We start from the raw sequence: 13,843 nt of genomic DNA, 5'->3' as shown, positions 1-13,843 counted from the left end.
GACCCCGGATGAGAACGGCAGGCGGTCGACTGCACCAAGTGGATCCCAGCCTGATTGGTGCTGCTTATCGATAAGACGCTGACTCAGCATAAAAAGTTGCGCGACAACATCGACGCCGACTGCAATTACACCCAAACCATTGAAGATTCCTGTATCGCGACCTGCCGGAGCTGCTCAGAATCACCGAATATGTCTGACGGAACCCCCAAACCCTCCGCCCTCGCGGCCAAGGTGGACAAGAAGCGCAAGAGACAGGCCGAGGAATCCAAGCCGAGCGACGCAAAGCCGGCTGGCAATAGCGAGGCCCCGAACAAGAAGAGAAAGGACAACAAGAACGCCAAGGACAAGAAGAACAAGGGCAAGAAGAACAACAAGGACAAGACGGATCAGAGGCCCGCTAAGCTCACCGATGCCAAGGCCACCGAGACCAAGGGCGGACTCGATGAAGCGATTGGAAAGATGGACGGCCGGTTGTTCGCCGATCACTTTGCGCAAAAGGCCAAACGGCATAACAAGGAGCTGAGTGCGGTGGAGCTGAGCGATCTGTCGGTTCCGGGTAGGTCAATTGCTCCTGGTGGTGCATGAGGTGTATACTGACGGAACAGACTCCGCGTTCCTCGATACATCGTCGTTCGAACAGGCTAGAAACTTGGAGCAGCTGCCTGCGTTCCTGAAGGCATTCAGTCCGAACAAGGGGACAGGACTTGCCAAGTCGTCGGAGGAAAAGGGCACCCCGCACACGTTGGTGGTCTCTGGTTCTGGGCTCAGAGCGGCCGATGTTGTCAGGTAAGTTGATGTGCTGTGCGCACGGGGATCGTGCTAATGTTGTCCGCAGAGCCCTCCGATCGTTCCAGAACAAGGAGTCTATTGTTGGAAAGCTGTTCGCCAAGCACATCAAGCTGGAGGAGGCCAAGCAGTTCCTGGAGCGCGCACGGTATGTACCTGCTATAGGCTATAGCTCAGCATAACTAACGACAACAGCACGGGTATTGGAGCCGGCACTCCTGCTCGTATCTCCGATCTGATTGACGCGGGTAAGTCTAGAATCCCACTGCTTTTGAGGATCAACTAACCATGATAGGCTCCCTCAAATTGGGTGAGCTCGAGCGCATCGTCATCGACGGATCCTACGTGGACCAGAAGCAACGAGGCATCTTCGACATGAAGGAGACACATCTTCCATTGCTGCAGCTGTTGACTCGGCCCGAATTCCGGGAGCGGTACGGCGCGACGGAGAAGAAGATTCAGATCTTGGTCTTTTAAGCGATTGTCTGGGGTGGGGGCGTTTATAAACGGCTGGTATCGTTTATCTATATTGTATAAAGTTATGGGAGTTGCTCATAGGACAAAAGTACATCTAGTCTATTCAAGTGGGTTTGTGAACCACGAGTGAGAGAGGAATCAAAATCCAATCGATTTCTCTTCAATATGAATTATTTTCACAGAGCATATCATTCACTACCACCCAAAAACCAACAGAAATAACACAAACGCGGAGGCCAGCCATCCGACAAAAACAAAGCAACTTCCTCCCTAGTATTAATATAGAATCAACGGCGCCAACGGCTCGGGATCCCACGCCCTCAACTCTATCTTCAACTCCTCCAGCTTGGCCATCATCCCCGTACCCTTATACGTACGATAATATCTGCTCTCACGAGTTGAATCTTTGATATTATCCAGTGTAATCGACTCCAACGCCGTACAATACGACTGGACATCCCCCAACATATCGTGCCAGCCCTGGTAGGGCTCGGTTGCACATTCTGAAAATGTCAGCGAAGTCAACTGATGTCCATTTGCCGACAACCAGTCGTGAAAGCCGTGGTCCCGAAACTCCCAGTTCCGGATTTCGATGTGCTTCAGTCCGCACATGGGGATGGCTTTGTTGATGGCTGTGAGGGCGTTGACAGAGTTGTAGTCCTTGGTGTTGCTGCCGATGATGATGAGGCGCTCGAGACGGGGCGCATGCTCGAGGATCAGCGGGAAGATGAATTCAAGGGACCAGCAGAGGTGCTGGAAGTATGGCTCGCTGATGGTGAGGGTGTGAAGGTTGGTCCAGGCGCGGGAGATGTCCGGATGTGCGGTGATGCGGTAGAGAGAACGGAGATCTTGCGGGCTGGTTTCGGGGGAAGGAGAGGACTGGGAGTACAGGGTTAGCTGTTCGGGGGATCTCTCGGTTTCGGCAAAGAGGTGGAATAGGATCTGGACGACGTCGTCGGTGGAGAGGTGGTCGTTTTCGTTCGAGTCCAGGCAGAGCTCGAAGCTTTTGCAGTTGGGGAGTGAGTATTGAAGGAGTTGCTTGAGGATTTTGAGGGTGGGGATGCTGGCGGGAGATTCGATCTCATTGAAAGAAGATGAGCGCTCGATGTTGGGGAGAGGTCCAAAGGGAGGTACGATTTGGAGGGCTTGTGGGATATGATGGAAGACCGGATGCGAGGCGAGATATTGGATTTGGGCGATGCTGGAACTCGACAGGTCAGTCCGGATCGTGCGCAAACAGCGATCAAAGATCAGGCAACTGCGCTCATAAGTCACGCTTGTCATGCGTTTCGACACTCGCTGAAGGGAGATCATGTCCCTATCCTCCAGAAGATTGACCACCATGTAGAGAAGCTCTACCGGGAGCTTGTTGAACCCTGAAGAGGGACCATACTGGACACGGAGTCTTCGATGGGGCTTGAATGGTCTCCTGCGACCTCGTCGATTTGCCTCTCTGGAGATCAATCGCAGAGAGCGCAGGTCAATTTCATCGAGGTCGTCCACAATCCGATAGAAGGGCTCGGGGAGGAGCCGATGCCGACGTGAAGACATTGTGTAGGGGGCTGCGATAGACAGGATGCAGTGTTGAATGATATGCAGAAGTACATCTGTCTTGGACTATACGACCTATATAGCTCTGGGGGCACAGATTAAACCACTTTGAGACATCGAACAAAGCGTCAAAGGCTGCAGACAAGGCCATTTCGGTTCACAAAAGACCTTTGTCGCCTCGAGGGACCCGAGGAGGGAATTCCTTGGGAAAGAAAGATGGCAATTCGCTTGCCATTAATACAAAGGGGAGTCAAAGGATGAAGTCCTGAATGGCATTGGCCATGGTCTACAATGCAGCTTGCCAGGGACCAGCACGTGGAATGTCAACCTAATGGCAGATAAAGATGACCAGCAGTTGGCTATTCTATTTTTAACTCTATAATGACATGCTGCAATGTGAGTATCTTTATATAACGACCTATCTAAACTGGTTGCTGTCGCCATATCACCTTGCCACTTACCTGCTTCCAGTCCCAGAGCAGGTCATTCTGGATCGACCCTGGAACTGCCAAATGTTCATGTAGAGAAGATGTTTAGCTCGTTGTAGTTCTTCCCAGTACTGAGCCCGTTTCTCCCAATATTATTCAGCTCACAATTTCGGCGGCCTCTTGATATGCTACTCGGAACATATTGGTATTTCTTGTTCCAGATTTGCACTTACAGTGCCAAAACCTTATCCTAGTCCTTTGTGATTATCAGGGTATAGTCCACGATGGCACAATAACCTTCTAGTTCAAAGTCTGCGGCGAACGACATCCGAGTGGAGATCCAAGTCGAGCAAATCTGCGGCATTTTGATGCAAATAGCTTTGGGCAAGGATATGGCAGCAAAATCTGACCGCCTCATCATTGCTGTGTGGGGATGGGAGGTTATTACCAGTAGGTACTCATCTGTTCCACATAATCTGGTCCTCACATACATTCGTACGTGGTGAGAACATCACGGCGAGGGTGGTGGTCGTCCATGTAGTATCTGGTGAGCTGTCCTGTTTTGGGCAACTCCGTTAGCATACATAACAGTTATCAAGATCGATATATATAAAGAATACACATGACCACTTACCTAGCTTCAATGCCGGCCACGAACTGATGTCATGGTTGCCCATTCGAAGGTCCAGATGTCCATAGCGTTTCAACTTCAGTAGGTTGGAGATAGAGGACTGATATCGATGCGAGAAAATCCTTTAGTTCTCTCATGAGTAAATTCTGGCGAGGGCCGAATCGGGTCAGGGTTGAATACTATGAGTTCAAAGATCCCCAAGGGGAGTTGGTCATCGGGCCCTTTGGCTGTCACATTGGAGTTGATGTCGATGCGTTCGGAATTCAGGAAAGTCTGTAGTCAGTAGATGTTCTACTGCCTGCATAAAGCCAGACAGACCCCAGAGATCTTTATCAAACTTATCGGTCTTGTGGATAATGCACAAGACTCGCATGGCGAGGAATTGCTTCTCAGTAGTCCTTGGCTGGTTTTAGCTCTTCGTACCGCTTGATTCTTGTCTGTCCGATATTGAAATCGTTGTGGAACCCTATTGGACTTCGTTCCAGTCGACCTGTCTTCTCTCCATACCAAATCCGAGAAGATAGGTCCCAAAATAAGGACTGTGGCCGGGAGCATATGTAGCAACGTTCCTCGCACGGATGTTAGTGATTCAGTTGTTGTGCCAATCTCGTGTAAAAAAAGGCTGCCTCCAGGTAGTATATATATAACCGGATAATTCAGTTGGCCAATGTTGACCACGAATATATCTGGAAACAGTGGCCAATGGATTGATTGCTTTCAATCTGCTTGATACCATTTTCTTTGTCAGGACACTCTTCAAGGATATAAGCTAGGTATTTCACGTCCAACTCTGGATACTTTTCTCTCAGTCTCGGTAAGCGAGTGTCACGGTCTGTCTTCATTGGTCTCATTTTATTCTGGCGAGGTTCCCATAGACACTCCAACATAGCGTGTCCTCTTTTACGAGAAGATTCACCTGATCGGATGGATAGCTCGTCTGACAGAGCCATAGCACGCTCCACAGACTTCTATTCGATGTTCTGGCCGGTATCATGGACTTGTCCGTAGTTAGATCACCCTAAAGTGGGTGAAGTAACATCGAAATCTCATGTTCAATCAATAACCGAGTTGTAGTTACGAAAATCTCCAGGCCGATCAGCCTCGCTCTGTTGAGGCAGTTGCTAGCAAGGTGGCCTTACTGATGACATTCGTAGCAAATCCGAGAGTGTCTCGGCTGATTTTATCAATATAAATCCATGTTGGACCAGTATCCCTTTACAGGGACCGGCACCTTCGAAAGTGGATGTACTCAACACCGTTGACTGACATGCCAGCAGGATAAAACCTAGCCACGAGGTTCCCAGGACAAACTTTCGCAACTTGCTGATATTGTCTTGCCTAACTGGTGCCGTCACTATTCAGCTGTGGCTTTTACAAAATGGCCTGTAACCATCTTGTTTCTTGCTGTCAAATTGAAGATATAATATTCTCTGCTTTGTCGGTGGAGTATATCATCTTTATGATGTAATATCAAGCATAAACATCCAGGCGTATAGGAACTGGCTCGTAACTCAGGTTATAAGACTTCCCATCTTTTTGCATGCATTTTCCGTGGGTACTAATCCCAATGTACTGGATCGGTGCTGTCAGGCCACACATTGGGGGAAGTCGTCTTAGAGATAAGTGTCAAGGCTTCCCCAGACGTCGCCATCTCACATTGTCTAGCGGGATATTTCCACCTGCAATCTGGACAGGACCTGTGCCAATACCTGGGGATGCGCACTGTGTGCATGAGAATGAATAATCCCTCATCTGGTGACAGCGAGAATAATAACCTGATCCGCGAGGTTTTGTCTCTGAGATTTCCGGGTTCCAATTGGGAGATTTGAAGCGTGAGTAGTCTGTACCCTCACTTTCATACCCATGAATGCAATTTATGTCCAAGAAGGATCTAAAACTCAGGGATCAATGGGTATCCTGTCATATTCGAGCAGGAAACCACCTTGGTGTGGAGATATCCTGCCTTCCATCCCATTCTTGCATTCTTTATCTTGTGGCAATCGTATGCAGTCCCATAGTCCGAGATGTGTTAGCGTATTAAATATCTATTCTGGCCAGTTGTAAATCTTCTTCGCCGGGAGAGTGTTTCTGTCGGGATGTTATTATATCCATCTTAGGAAGGCTCTCATAGTATATCCATGTCCCTTGATTTGGTGTACTGCTTTAGGTGTCTGATAGCAGGTGAGCACGGCCATCCCAGGAACGAAATGGAGCCTTTCCGTCAGAAATAGACTGGGTGGATCTTATCAGACAACTTGTCCTACCATTCCAGCACCAAGCTATGCCAGCCTTCTTGTCAGTATTCACCATATCAGCCCAAGTCAAGCAAGCCGTGCTTCCCCAAGAACCCTGGGAAGGACGCGACATGCTCCCAACGTCTCTACAAAACAGACTTATTGAAGAACTTAACTTCTCAATGTCTGAAAACCATGAGCAAGCCCATATTGCTGAGTGGATGCGTATATTACTGATGGCTCGTGTAAACTTGTTGATTAGCCCATACCTCTGCTTATCGACCAGCTCCACCCCAGGATCGCAGCTTTCCTGTGAACAGGATTTGTGTAGAGCCGAGCCTTTTGTCGATCTGTGACCAGATTCAAGATCTAGGAGCATTCAGTAGCATATGTTTAGCCTCTAGAGATATAAGTCTTGGAGAAAACCTGTACGACCGAATGATTGAGCTTCCATAGAACCCACGGGTATTCAAATCAGCAAAAGCGATGATTATTCCATGAACAATTCTCATTCTCGATCCAGTGGAGTTAGTGCCAGGTTATATAGGCTACCACAACCGATAACCAGTTCCTTGGACTTTTTGAAGTCTGTTTGATACCCTTCGCGCTTCTTCTGCTGCAGCAGGTAAGCCATGAACCGCCATTGTCGGCAGTAGTGAGAGCTAGTTAATTTAACAACGGCACTGAGAAAAGACAAATCGATTTCTCTCTTCTTTCTGGCTAAAAAAGGCTTTTGATTGCCATGGAGACATTTGCCGAATCCTATGTCTCCAAGCCAAAGACATACAGGCCTTGCGATAACCAAGGATATTCACCAGGATGTCCTCTGTCTTTTTCGAGTTCGATCTTTTGTAGGATGGCCGCTACCACCTGTGCATGCGTATTGTTCGTCTCTAGGTAGTATGGCACGGCATGCTGCTCAAAGAGAATGTACACCCTCTGGGCTATGCAGCCCATAGTCTGTAGCATTTCTGATTTGCCGAGCAACAATGCATTTGTTCCTGTGTATAAGTTGCCGAGTCTAGGTGGAATAACCAATCGAAACTGTGACTATTGTGTCGATTGAGGATAGGTCATCACAGTGACGAGGCACAGCAGAACAGGAAAGGTCCGAAGGACACCGATATACACCAGAGGATGTGTCTCGAGGAACCACAAAAGAACATGTCATGAGGCAAGACGTAACACCGAGGATAATATTTAAGTCCCAGGGACGGGGTTTGCTGGGAATAAATCCTGCTCGATAGATGGTATGCACTTCCATCTTATTTCAAAAGCTGCTTGGTAATGGACTTTCATGTGTAGAGATTCAAGCTGGTTTTCACGCCCTGGTGTTGTTGGGTGGGTATTGTAGGACATTGATTGGTATGTTGTTGAAGTAGCTGTATGCTTGTTCCAATTATGGACAACAGATTGACTGAGCAATATAAAGAGGACAAGTGCTTCCACTGCATCTCTGAGAGATATGAAACATGATGCTGGCTGTGCAGTCATTTGATATCGAATCATCTAGTCTGTACTCTATCTTGTAGGACTTTCGGTGCCATTTGTTACTACTGAAACCCTGTTTGTTCTTCAAGACGTGATTCTCATAGAAAGAGTGGACCTTCTAGGGCTTTCGAGCATCAACCAGGAACTGCCCGTCGGTCGACATCACTGTGGCAGGTTTGATGGGATGATTTCTTGAGATGTTGAATGGTATTGGAGGCTTGAAGTTATTTAAGATGTATAGAATGGAGATATGTACTATAATTTGTATATAGAAGGATGTCTATATCAAATGGATAAGGTAGACTTGGTTTCTTGGTATGTATGGAGGTATGGATAGAGAGAAAGAAAAAGAAAGGAGACAAGGGACCAACAAGCCATATATACCCTTTGTCGGAGAGAATCCATGAGCATCATTATTGATAAGCAGAGATAGTGAACCAAGAACGACAGTACTAATGGAATGCTTCACGATGTCCTTCACCAATGATGTGAATCCATCCTGTAACTCTCCCTATTTAATACTCACCTAGATATATACCTGAGGCTCGAAATATTTGTTGCCTTAATTTCTGCCTTAATTCATGCCTAACTCCTGCCTGAAAATACACCTCAAGCCAGTCTCCACCCAGCTCACCGCCAGATATCTCCGCCCGGCAAAAAAAGCAAATTTCCTATTCCGCCGATCACTCTGCTCCTCTTGCGATCTCTCTCAGCGCATTATCTGCATTGATACCCTTATTCCATTTTTGCTTTTGTTCCCGCTGCATCAATCCATAAATTCAACATGGGCGACAAGAAGCGCAAGCTCGCGGAGGAAGCCACCGTCCCCGAGGTGAAGAAGGCCAAGCGCGACGACAAGAAGGAGAAGAAGGAGAAGCGCAAGGCGAAGGAGGTCGTGGAGGAACCTGTTGTTGAGAAGAGTGAGAAGAAGGAAAAGAAGGAGAAGAAGGAGAAGAAAGAGAAGAAGGACAAGAAGGACAAGAAGGAGAAGGAGGTGAAGAAGGTGGAGGAGGTGAAGGTGGAGGAGAAGGAGGACAAGGAGGAGAAGAAGAAGGAAAAGAAGGACAAGAAAGAGAAGAAGGACAAGAAGGAAAAGAAAGACAAGAAGGAAAAGTCCAAATCAACAGACGACTTCGATGAGAAGCCTGCTCCCGAGCCCGAAGCAATGGACGTGGACGAGACCCCCGCCGAGAAAGAGAACCAGAAGCCCGAGGCCGAGGTAGCCAAGGAAGAGAAGAAGGAAAAGAAGGACAAGAAGTCGAAAAAGGAGAAGAAATCCAAGAAGGAGCAGAAGACCGAGGCCGAACCTACTGATACCCCCGCCGCGGAAGAGCCTGTCGAGGAAGAAGGCCAATACAAGAAGAACACCCGGTTCATCTGCTTCGTTGGTATGGGCTGATATACTTCCAATGGACGAGTGCGATGCTAATATCATCTCAGGCAACCTTCCCTACTCCGCAGACAAGGACTCCCTGACCAAGCACTTCGAAAAGATCGCCCCCGTCTCTGTCCGGGTGGCCACGCAAATAGACAAGCCCACCAAGTGCCGTGGGTTCGGGTTCATCGAGTTCGACAACTACGATCGCATGAAGACCTGTCTCAAGCTGTACCACCACTCCATGTTCGACGATAAGAAGTACCCCCCTCGGAGGATTAACGTGGAGTTGACGTAAGTATTCACATCGGTATTCACACAAGTAGCACCGACTGACCTCCTATAGCGCTGGCGGCGGTGGTAAGTCCGAGCACCGGACAGCCAAGATCGAAGCGAAGAACAAGAAGCTCTTCGAGGAGAGACAGCGCAATGCCAAGGAGATCCAGAGGGAGAAGGCGAAACACGAACAGGGCGAGGAGGCTGGCCAGGATGACTTCGCCGGAGTGCACCCCAGTCGTCGGAATCGGATGGCCTAAGGGGGCCATTTTTTGGTTATAAAAGTACAGATGCTTTTTTGCTTCAGAGATACCTTTGATGTGTATACTTGGATGAGTCAGGCAGGAATATAGATCCGGGATGATGCAGCGAGAGCGTGTCTTAAGAGTTCAGAGTTCCCTGTAGCCCACCCGCAACCCGTAAGTGACGTTCATTGAGTGGTATTGTATGGCATGTTACATCTTTATACTGCATTAAAGGGAGGGAGGAAATGAGAGAGGAAGGTTATCCTGAACCCGAAGAAAATAAAGAACAACATCAGGATCATGGCACCAAAACAAGGAACGGGGACACAAGGCAAAATCATCAAGATGGGGCGATACAGCCCCGAAACCCAGACGCCGTATTAGTGGTTTATATTATGAGTCGGATATGCCCGAGGGTCGATCTACAGAATCACGCATTTTTTGCTCTTCGGTTTGGCCGCAGGCCGGGGGTTGAGCACGGCACTAGCAGGAGTCAGCCTTCCATTCCAGCAGCAACGGGTGTATGGCATACCGAATTGCCTCGTCGAACACGCTCTTGAGATTGCGCTGCGTCAGAGCCGAGCATTCGAGGTACTTGTGTGCCCGGATTTCCTTGGCCACGGTCAGAGCCTGTTCGTAGGAGACGGGTTCCATCTTTCTCTGTCGGAGCGCATCTATGGTGCCACGGTCGTCTCGCAGATCGAGCTTAGTGCCGACCAGGATGATGGGGACGTTGGGGGCATGGTGTTCAATTTCCGGGAACCACTGCATCACGGTCAGTAAGCGGTCCTGGATTATTCCATGTAGCTGCCACAGAGGCCGTCGGGAGGAAGCACCTTGGCTTTGACGTTGTCGAATGAGGGCGGGCTGACGATGGAGAAGCAGATCAGGAAGACGTCGGTTTGCGGGTAGGACAACGGGCGAAGACGATCGTAATCTTCCTGTCCAGCAGTATCCCAGAGTCCCAAGCTAATCGGTCGGCCATCTACCATCACACTAGCGGTGTAGTTGTCGAATCTGAGGAGCGGGTCAACAACGGTTCGCACCAAACGAGGAGCAGGGACGGGGGCACGGACACGGTAGGAATGTATTCCCCGGGGAAAGCGTTGGTCGTGTACGAAATTAGGAGACATGTCTACCGTCGGGTTAGCAACCCATCACCAAGTTGACCGATCAGGGGAATATCCCCAGGGAGCGACCTACTTTTCCAACCGCACCATCACCCGTCACCACACACTGTGCACAAGCGCCCGTTAGCCGCAGTCCGACGGACGGATAAGCAGGTGGGTGCTGACCTTGAGAGATTGAGTCGCAGGTCCGGTGGCCATGGTCACGCAGAGTCGGGGGGGGGGGGGGGAGGAGCCTTCGATATGGATACAATTGGAGCAACGACGGCCAGCAGAGGAGGAGGGTAAAATCGATCGAGCGGAGCTAGAGCGACGGGGGGTAGTGAATAGTGGTGGGTGGCTTCGACGGGCGGAGTGACAGCGAGTAGAGAGCGGGTATCTGCAAAGGGCACCCAGGCTAATGGCTGAACCGGTCAGGAGAATTCGCAACCCAGGCGGCGATTGGCACGGAAGAATATGGACACGAAAATAATGTCGAACAGTCACGGACAAGGAAAGCAAAGGAGTAAAGCACTAAAGCAATCGATAGGGGAGACAATGGAAAGTGGACGGAGGGAAGAGGTGAGAGCAGATGGGCGAGTTGAGGAGGGGGGGAGAGGGAAAGAAGAGGTTATGGATCAATCAATCGATGACTGAATGGGTCCAGGCAAGCTTGACTGGATGGGGACTTTGGGAAGCCTGAGAGGGAAGGAAGTTCGAGGGTCGTTCAAGGGAAGCAGAAGCAGAAGCAGGAGCCGAAGCAGTAGCAGCAGAGACGCAGACGCAGACGCAGAAGAGGGGGACCCGAACGGTGACGGGAAGCTAGCAAAGCAGCAGCAGCAGCAGCAGCAGCAAATGGATGGGGGCACTGGATAGCTCACCTGGCAAAGCAAGATAGATAGACGATCAGCTAGGGAGATAGCCACTGGACAGGTATCACGGACAATTACCAATCAGTAGGGAAAAAAGGCCAGAAGGAAGACCGACCCGCGAGAAAGTGAGTGAGTGAGTGAGTGGACTCTTAGTCTCTAGTTAGTTGGTTAGTTGGTTAGTCGTCGACTGATCCTGTTAGTGAGTGATTAGGATTATTAGGATTAGCCCGGCCGCCGTTGTCCACTCAATAATAATCAATCTTCGAGTTGTACTTTTACTTTACTCATGGCTGGTCGACCTGCCACCAATTATCTATTCTGACGGTTTCTAATTACAGTATCTTCCAGCATCATCACCCCCACTCATCTACAGTAAGTAGATAGTAGTAGTAGTAGTAGTAGTCTTCACATCCAGCTTTAACCGACTACACCAATTACTTCTTCCCCCCTCCCCCCCTCCCCCAGCCAGTCCCTACTACCTACCTACTACTAGTAGCTAGTATCCTACCCGGGGGGTTGGATCGACCACTGGAGCCGAGGGACGGCGCTTGGATGCACTGGTTCAGGGGGGGAGAGGAGGGGGGAGGGGAGGGGAGAAAGGAATTGATCATTCAGAGAACATCAAACATGGGAAGAATCTGGAATTCTCTCCCCCGGATTGCCGTGATGGTCGATCCAATCCAAACCATGGAGGGGATGACTCTTATTCGATCTGATCCGGATACTACTGTCGCATGCCACTCCCTCCCTCCCATCCATCCATCCAAACATCCAGCCATAATCCAGCCCACCCACGGACCCATCCATCCATCTACCCATCCAACCTTCCAACCTTCCAGCCATGAATCATGAACCTCTCTCGCCTTCCAAGGCCCATGCAGTAGTGTCTGACCGCCACCAAACCCAAACCCCTAATATTAGATCCAGCCTACATCCTTAGCCTGACCGATGCCTGCACCAGGGCACCTACCTACTGTACCTCGTACATGATACAGATGGCCCGGTGCCCTTCCGATCGAATGGCAGCCTTGCCAGGGTTGCTCATCCGGGCTGGCCCTTCTGCAAGCCCATATCCGATCCATGGCGCGTGGTATGATAGTGGCATTTTTGGTGGTACTTTTGAAGGGACCATCTACTATCTACTTATTCTGTGCCAGGATCGGTCGCTACCTATCCAGTATCCGTCTCCACTACTTGTACTTGTACTTGTATCTGCTGTAGGTAACTACTACTAGATAGGTAGGAGATAGATATGTCCATATGTACGCATCTGCATAAGATGTTAGGACTTTGGAGACAGGTTACTACTGGTGGATCGGACCGGATCGGATCCATCCCGCGACAAGGTTGCTTAACTCCGTTTCTCATCCGTCTGCCATCGACGTTTCTTTGTCCTACCTAGCTACCTATCACGAGATTTCAGTCGGAGTTGAATCACCCTGTTAATTCCCCGATCATAACTCTATACTAATCACGATATCTCATTCCACACTCCTATATCCCTCAACAACCACATTTACATAACCAAGAAAACAATAAAACGAAGAAGAAAAAGAATTGGATCTCACGTCCTCACCACAGAAGTCGACCCCTCCAACACGCCTCCCCCAACCACCAGTTCAAACGGCTTGGCCATCAACCCCTTGCCCTTTTCCACAAACTCCTTGAAATACGCGCTTTGGCCGTGTTTCTCGAATGCAGCTTGGTCTCGGTATCTGATCCCATTCATTCATTCATTCGTTCGCTTTTAGTATATGTATTCTCCTTTTACATAGACCTTGACAAAAAGGTCGTGATATGGGTAGATGGGTAACCTCACCTCTCAATCACACTAATCACTGTCTTTTCCTTATTGGTAAAAGAGTAATATACCAACGTGTCGGGCTCATTGGCTTGGACTTGTTGGGTCAGGTTGGCGAGGAGGGCGGAGAGCTTTGCTTGGTTATTAGTACTATGTAATTAAGTAGTTCGAGGGTAAGAGAGGGAGATGGGGTACCTCTTCGACCTTGTCGGGCTGGGGGTAGACCAGAGCGACAATGTTGACTTCGGAGGAGGCCATGGTGGTACTGTGGTAGTAGTGTTGATGAGAAGAATGACTGTGGATGTGGTTGGGAAATTAGGAAATGGTGGGAGATCTATATGAGTGCCTCAACTGATCTGATCTAAGTACTTGGGAGTCATGGACAACCCGAAATATCTCCGGGTTTCTAAACAGGTGGGGATTGATTGGTAAGGACCCTGACGGACTCGCAAGTGGGCATACTGACTAATATCAGGTTGACCCTTAGTGTGTCTGGCTACTCTGGATTCACAGAATCGTCAACGCTGCTGAATTCCACGCAATGGTATCTAGTCGGAACGTCATGGGCAT

The 13,843-nt window shown here is 49.3% G+C and overlaps 8 protein-coding genes across 8 annotated transcripts; 4 read left to right on the top strand and 4 right to left on the bottom strand.

The window, feature by feature from the left end:
- Positions 1 to 140: 140 nt before the first annotated feature.
- Positions 141 to 1,448, top strand: BO94DRAFT_567757 (uncharacterized protein). Its single transcript, XM_025614647.1, has 5 exons — positions 141 to 556; positions 606 to 786; positions 836 to 934; positions 982 to 1,034; positions 1,082 to 1,448. The coding sequence occupies exons 1-5, from the start codon at positions 190 to 192 to the stop codon at positions 1,261 to 1,263; spliced, it is 882 nt and encodes a 293-aa protein (XP_025465003.1). The 5' UTR covers positions 141 to 189; the 3' UTR covers positions 1,264 to 1,448.
- Positions 1,278 to 2,814, bottom strand: BO94DRAFT_603097 (uncharacterized protein; the record flags this gene model as incomplete). Its single annotated transcript, XM_025616435.1, has 1 exon — positions 1,278 to 2,814. One exon carries the CDS (start codon positions 2,812 to 2,814, stop codon positions 1,540 to 1,542), a length of 1,275 nt encoding a protein of 424 aa, XP_025465002.1. The 3' UTR covers positions 1,278 to 1,539.
- A 3,172-nt stretch (positions 2,815 to 5,986) lies between these two features.
- On the bottom strand, positions 5,987 to 6,677 carry BO94DRAFT_169411 (uncharacterized protein). The gene has a single exon (XM_025605914.1). It carries the CDS (start codon positions 6,484 to 6,486, stop codon positions 6,037 to 6,039), a length of 450 nt encoding a protein of 149 aa, XP_025465001.1. The 5' UTR covers positions 6,487 to 6,677; the 3' UTR covers positions 5,987 to 6,036.
- A 1,446-nt stretch (positions 6,678 to 8,123) lies between these two features.
- Positions 8,124 to 9,637, top strand: BO94DRAFT_537453 (RNA-binding protein). The gene is made up of 3 exons (XM_025612270.1): positions 8,124 to 8,986; positions 9,039 to 9,267; positions 9,320 to 9,637. Exons 1-3 carry the CDS (start codon positions 8,383 to 8,385, stop codon positions 9,507 to 9,509), a joined length of 1,023 nt encoding a protein of 340 aa, XP_025465000.1. The 5' UTR covers positions 8,124 to 8,382; the 3' UTR covers positions 9,510 to 9,637.
- Positions 9,518 to 10,851, bottom strand: racA (putative Rho GTPase Rac). Its single transcript, XM_025612269.1, has 6 exons — positions 10,790 to 10,851; positions 10,698 to 10,730; positions 10,571 to 10,629; positions 10,331 to 10,511; positions 10,027 to 10,259; positions 9,518 to 9,977 (listed from the first exon to the last, which is right to left on the bottom strand). Exons 1-6 carry the CDS (start codon positions 10,820 to 10,822, stop codon positions 9,917 to 9,919), a joined length of 600 nt encoding a protein of 199 aa, XP_025464999.1. The 5' UTR covers positions 10,823 to 10,851; the 3' UTR covers positions 9,518 to 9,916.
- Positions 10,837 to 11,600, top strand: BO94DRAFT_537450 (uncharacterized protein). The gene has a single exon (XM_025612268.1). The coding sequence runs from the start codon at positions 11,258 to 11,260 to the stop codon at positions 11,474 to 11,476; it is 219 nt and encodes a 72-aa protein (XP_025464998.1). The 5' UTR covers positions 10,837 to 11,257; the 3' UTR covers positions 11,477 to 11,600.
- A 532-nt stretch (positions 11,601 to 12,132) lies between these two features.
- Positions 12,133 to 12,488, top strand: BO94DRAFT_537449 (uncharacterized protein). The gene has a single exon (XM_025612266.1). It carries the CDS (start codon positions 12,160 to 12,162, stop codon positions 12,322 to 12,324), a length of 165 nt encoding a protein of 54 aa, XP_025464997.1. The 5' UTR covers positions 12,133 to 12,159; the 3' UTR covers positions 12,325 to 12,488.
- A 548-nt stretch (positions 12,489 to 13,036) lies between these two features.
- BO94DRAFT_626333 (putative quinol monooxygenase) lies at positions 13,037 to 13,625 on the bottom strand (the record flags this gene model as incomplete). Its single annotated transcript, XM_025617351.1, has 3 exons — positions 13,469 to 13,625; positions 13,292 to 13,404; positions 13,037 to 13,187 (listed from the first exon to the last, which is right to left on the bottom strand). Exons 1-3 carry the CDS (start codon positions 13,529 to 13,531, stop codon positions 13,037 to 13,039), a joined length of 327 nt encoding a protein of 108 aa, XP_025464996.1. The 5' UTR covers positions 13,532 to 13,625.
- Positions 13,626 to 13,843: the final 218 nt, after the last annotated feature.

The sequence above is a fragment of the Aspergillus sclerotioniger genome, assembly GCF_003184525.1.
Source record: "Aspergillus sclerotioniger CBS 115572 chromosome Unknown BO94scaffold_23, whole genome shotgun sequence".
Lineage (NCBI taxonomy): Eukaryota > Fungi > Ascomycota > Eurotiomycetes > Eurotiales > Aspergillaceae > Aspergillus > Aspergillus sclerotioniger.
The sequence above is the reverse complement of the archived record's forward strand: the minus strand, read 5'-3'. Positions and strand labels throughout refer to the sequence as shown.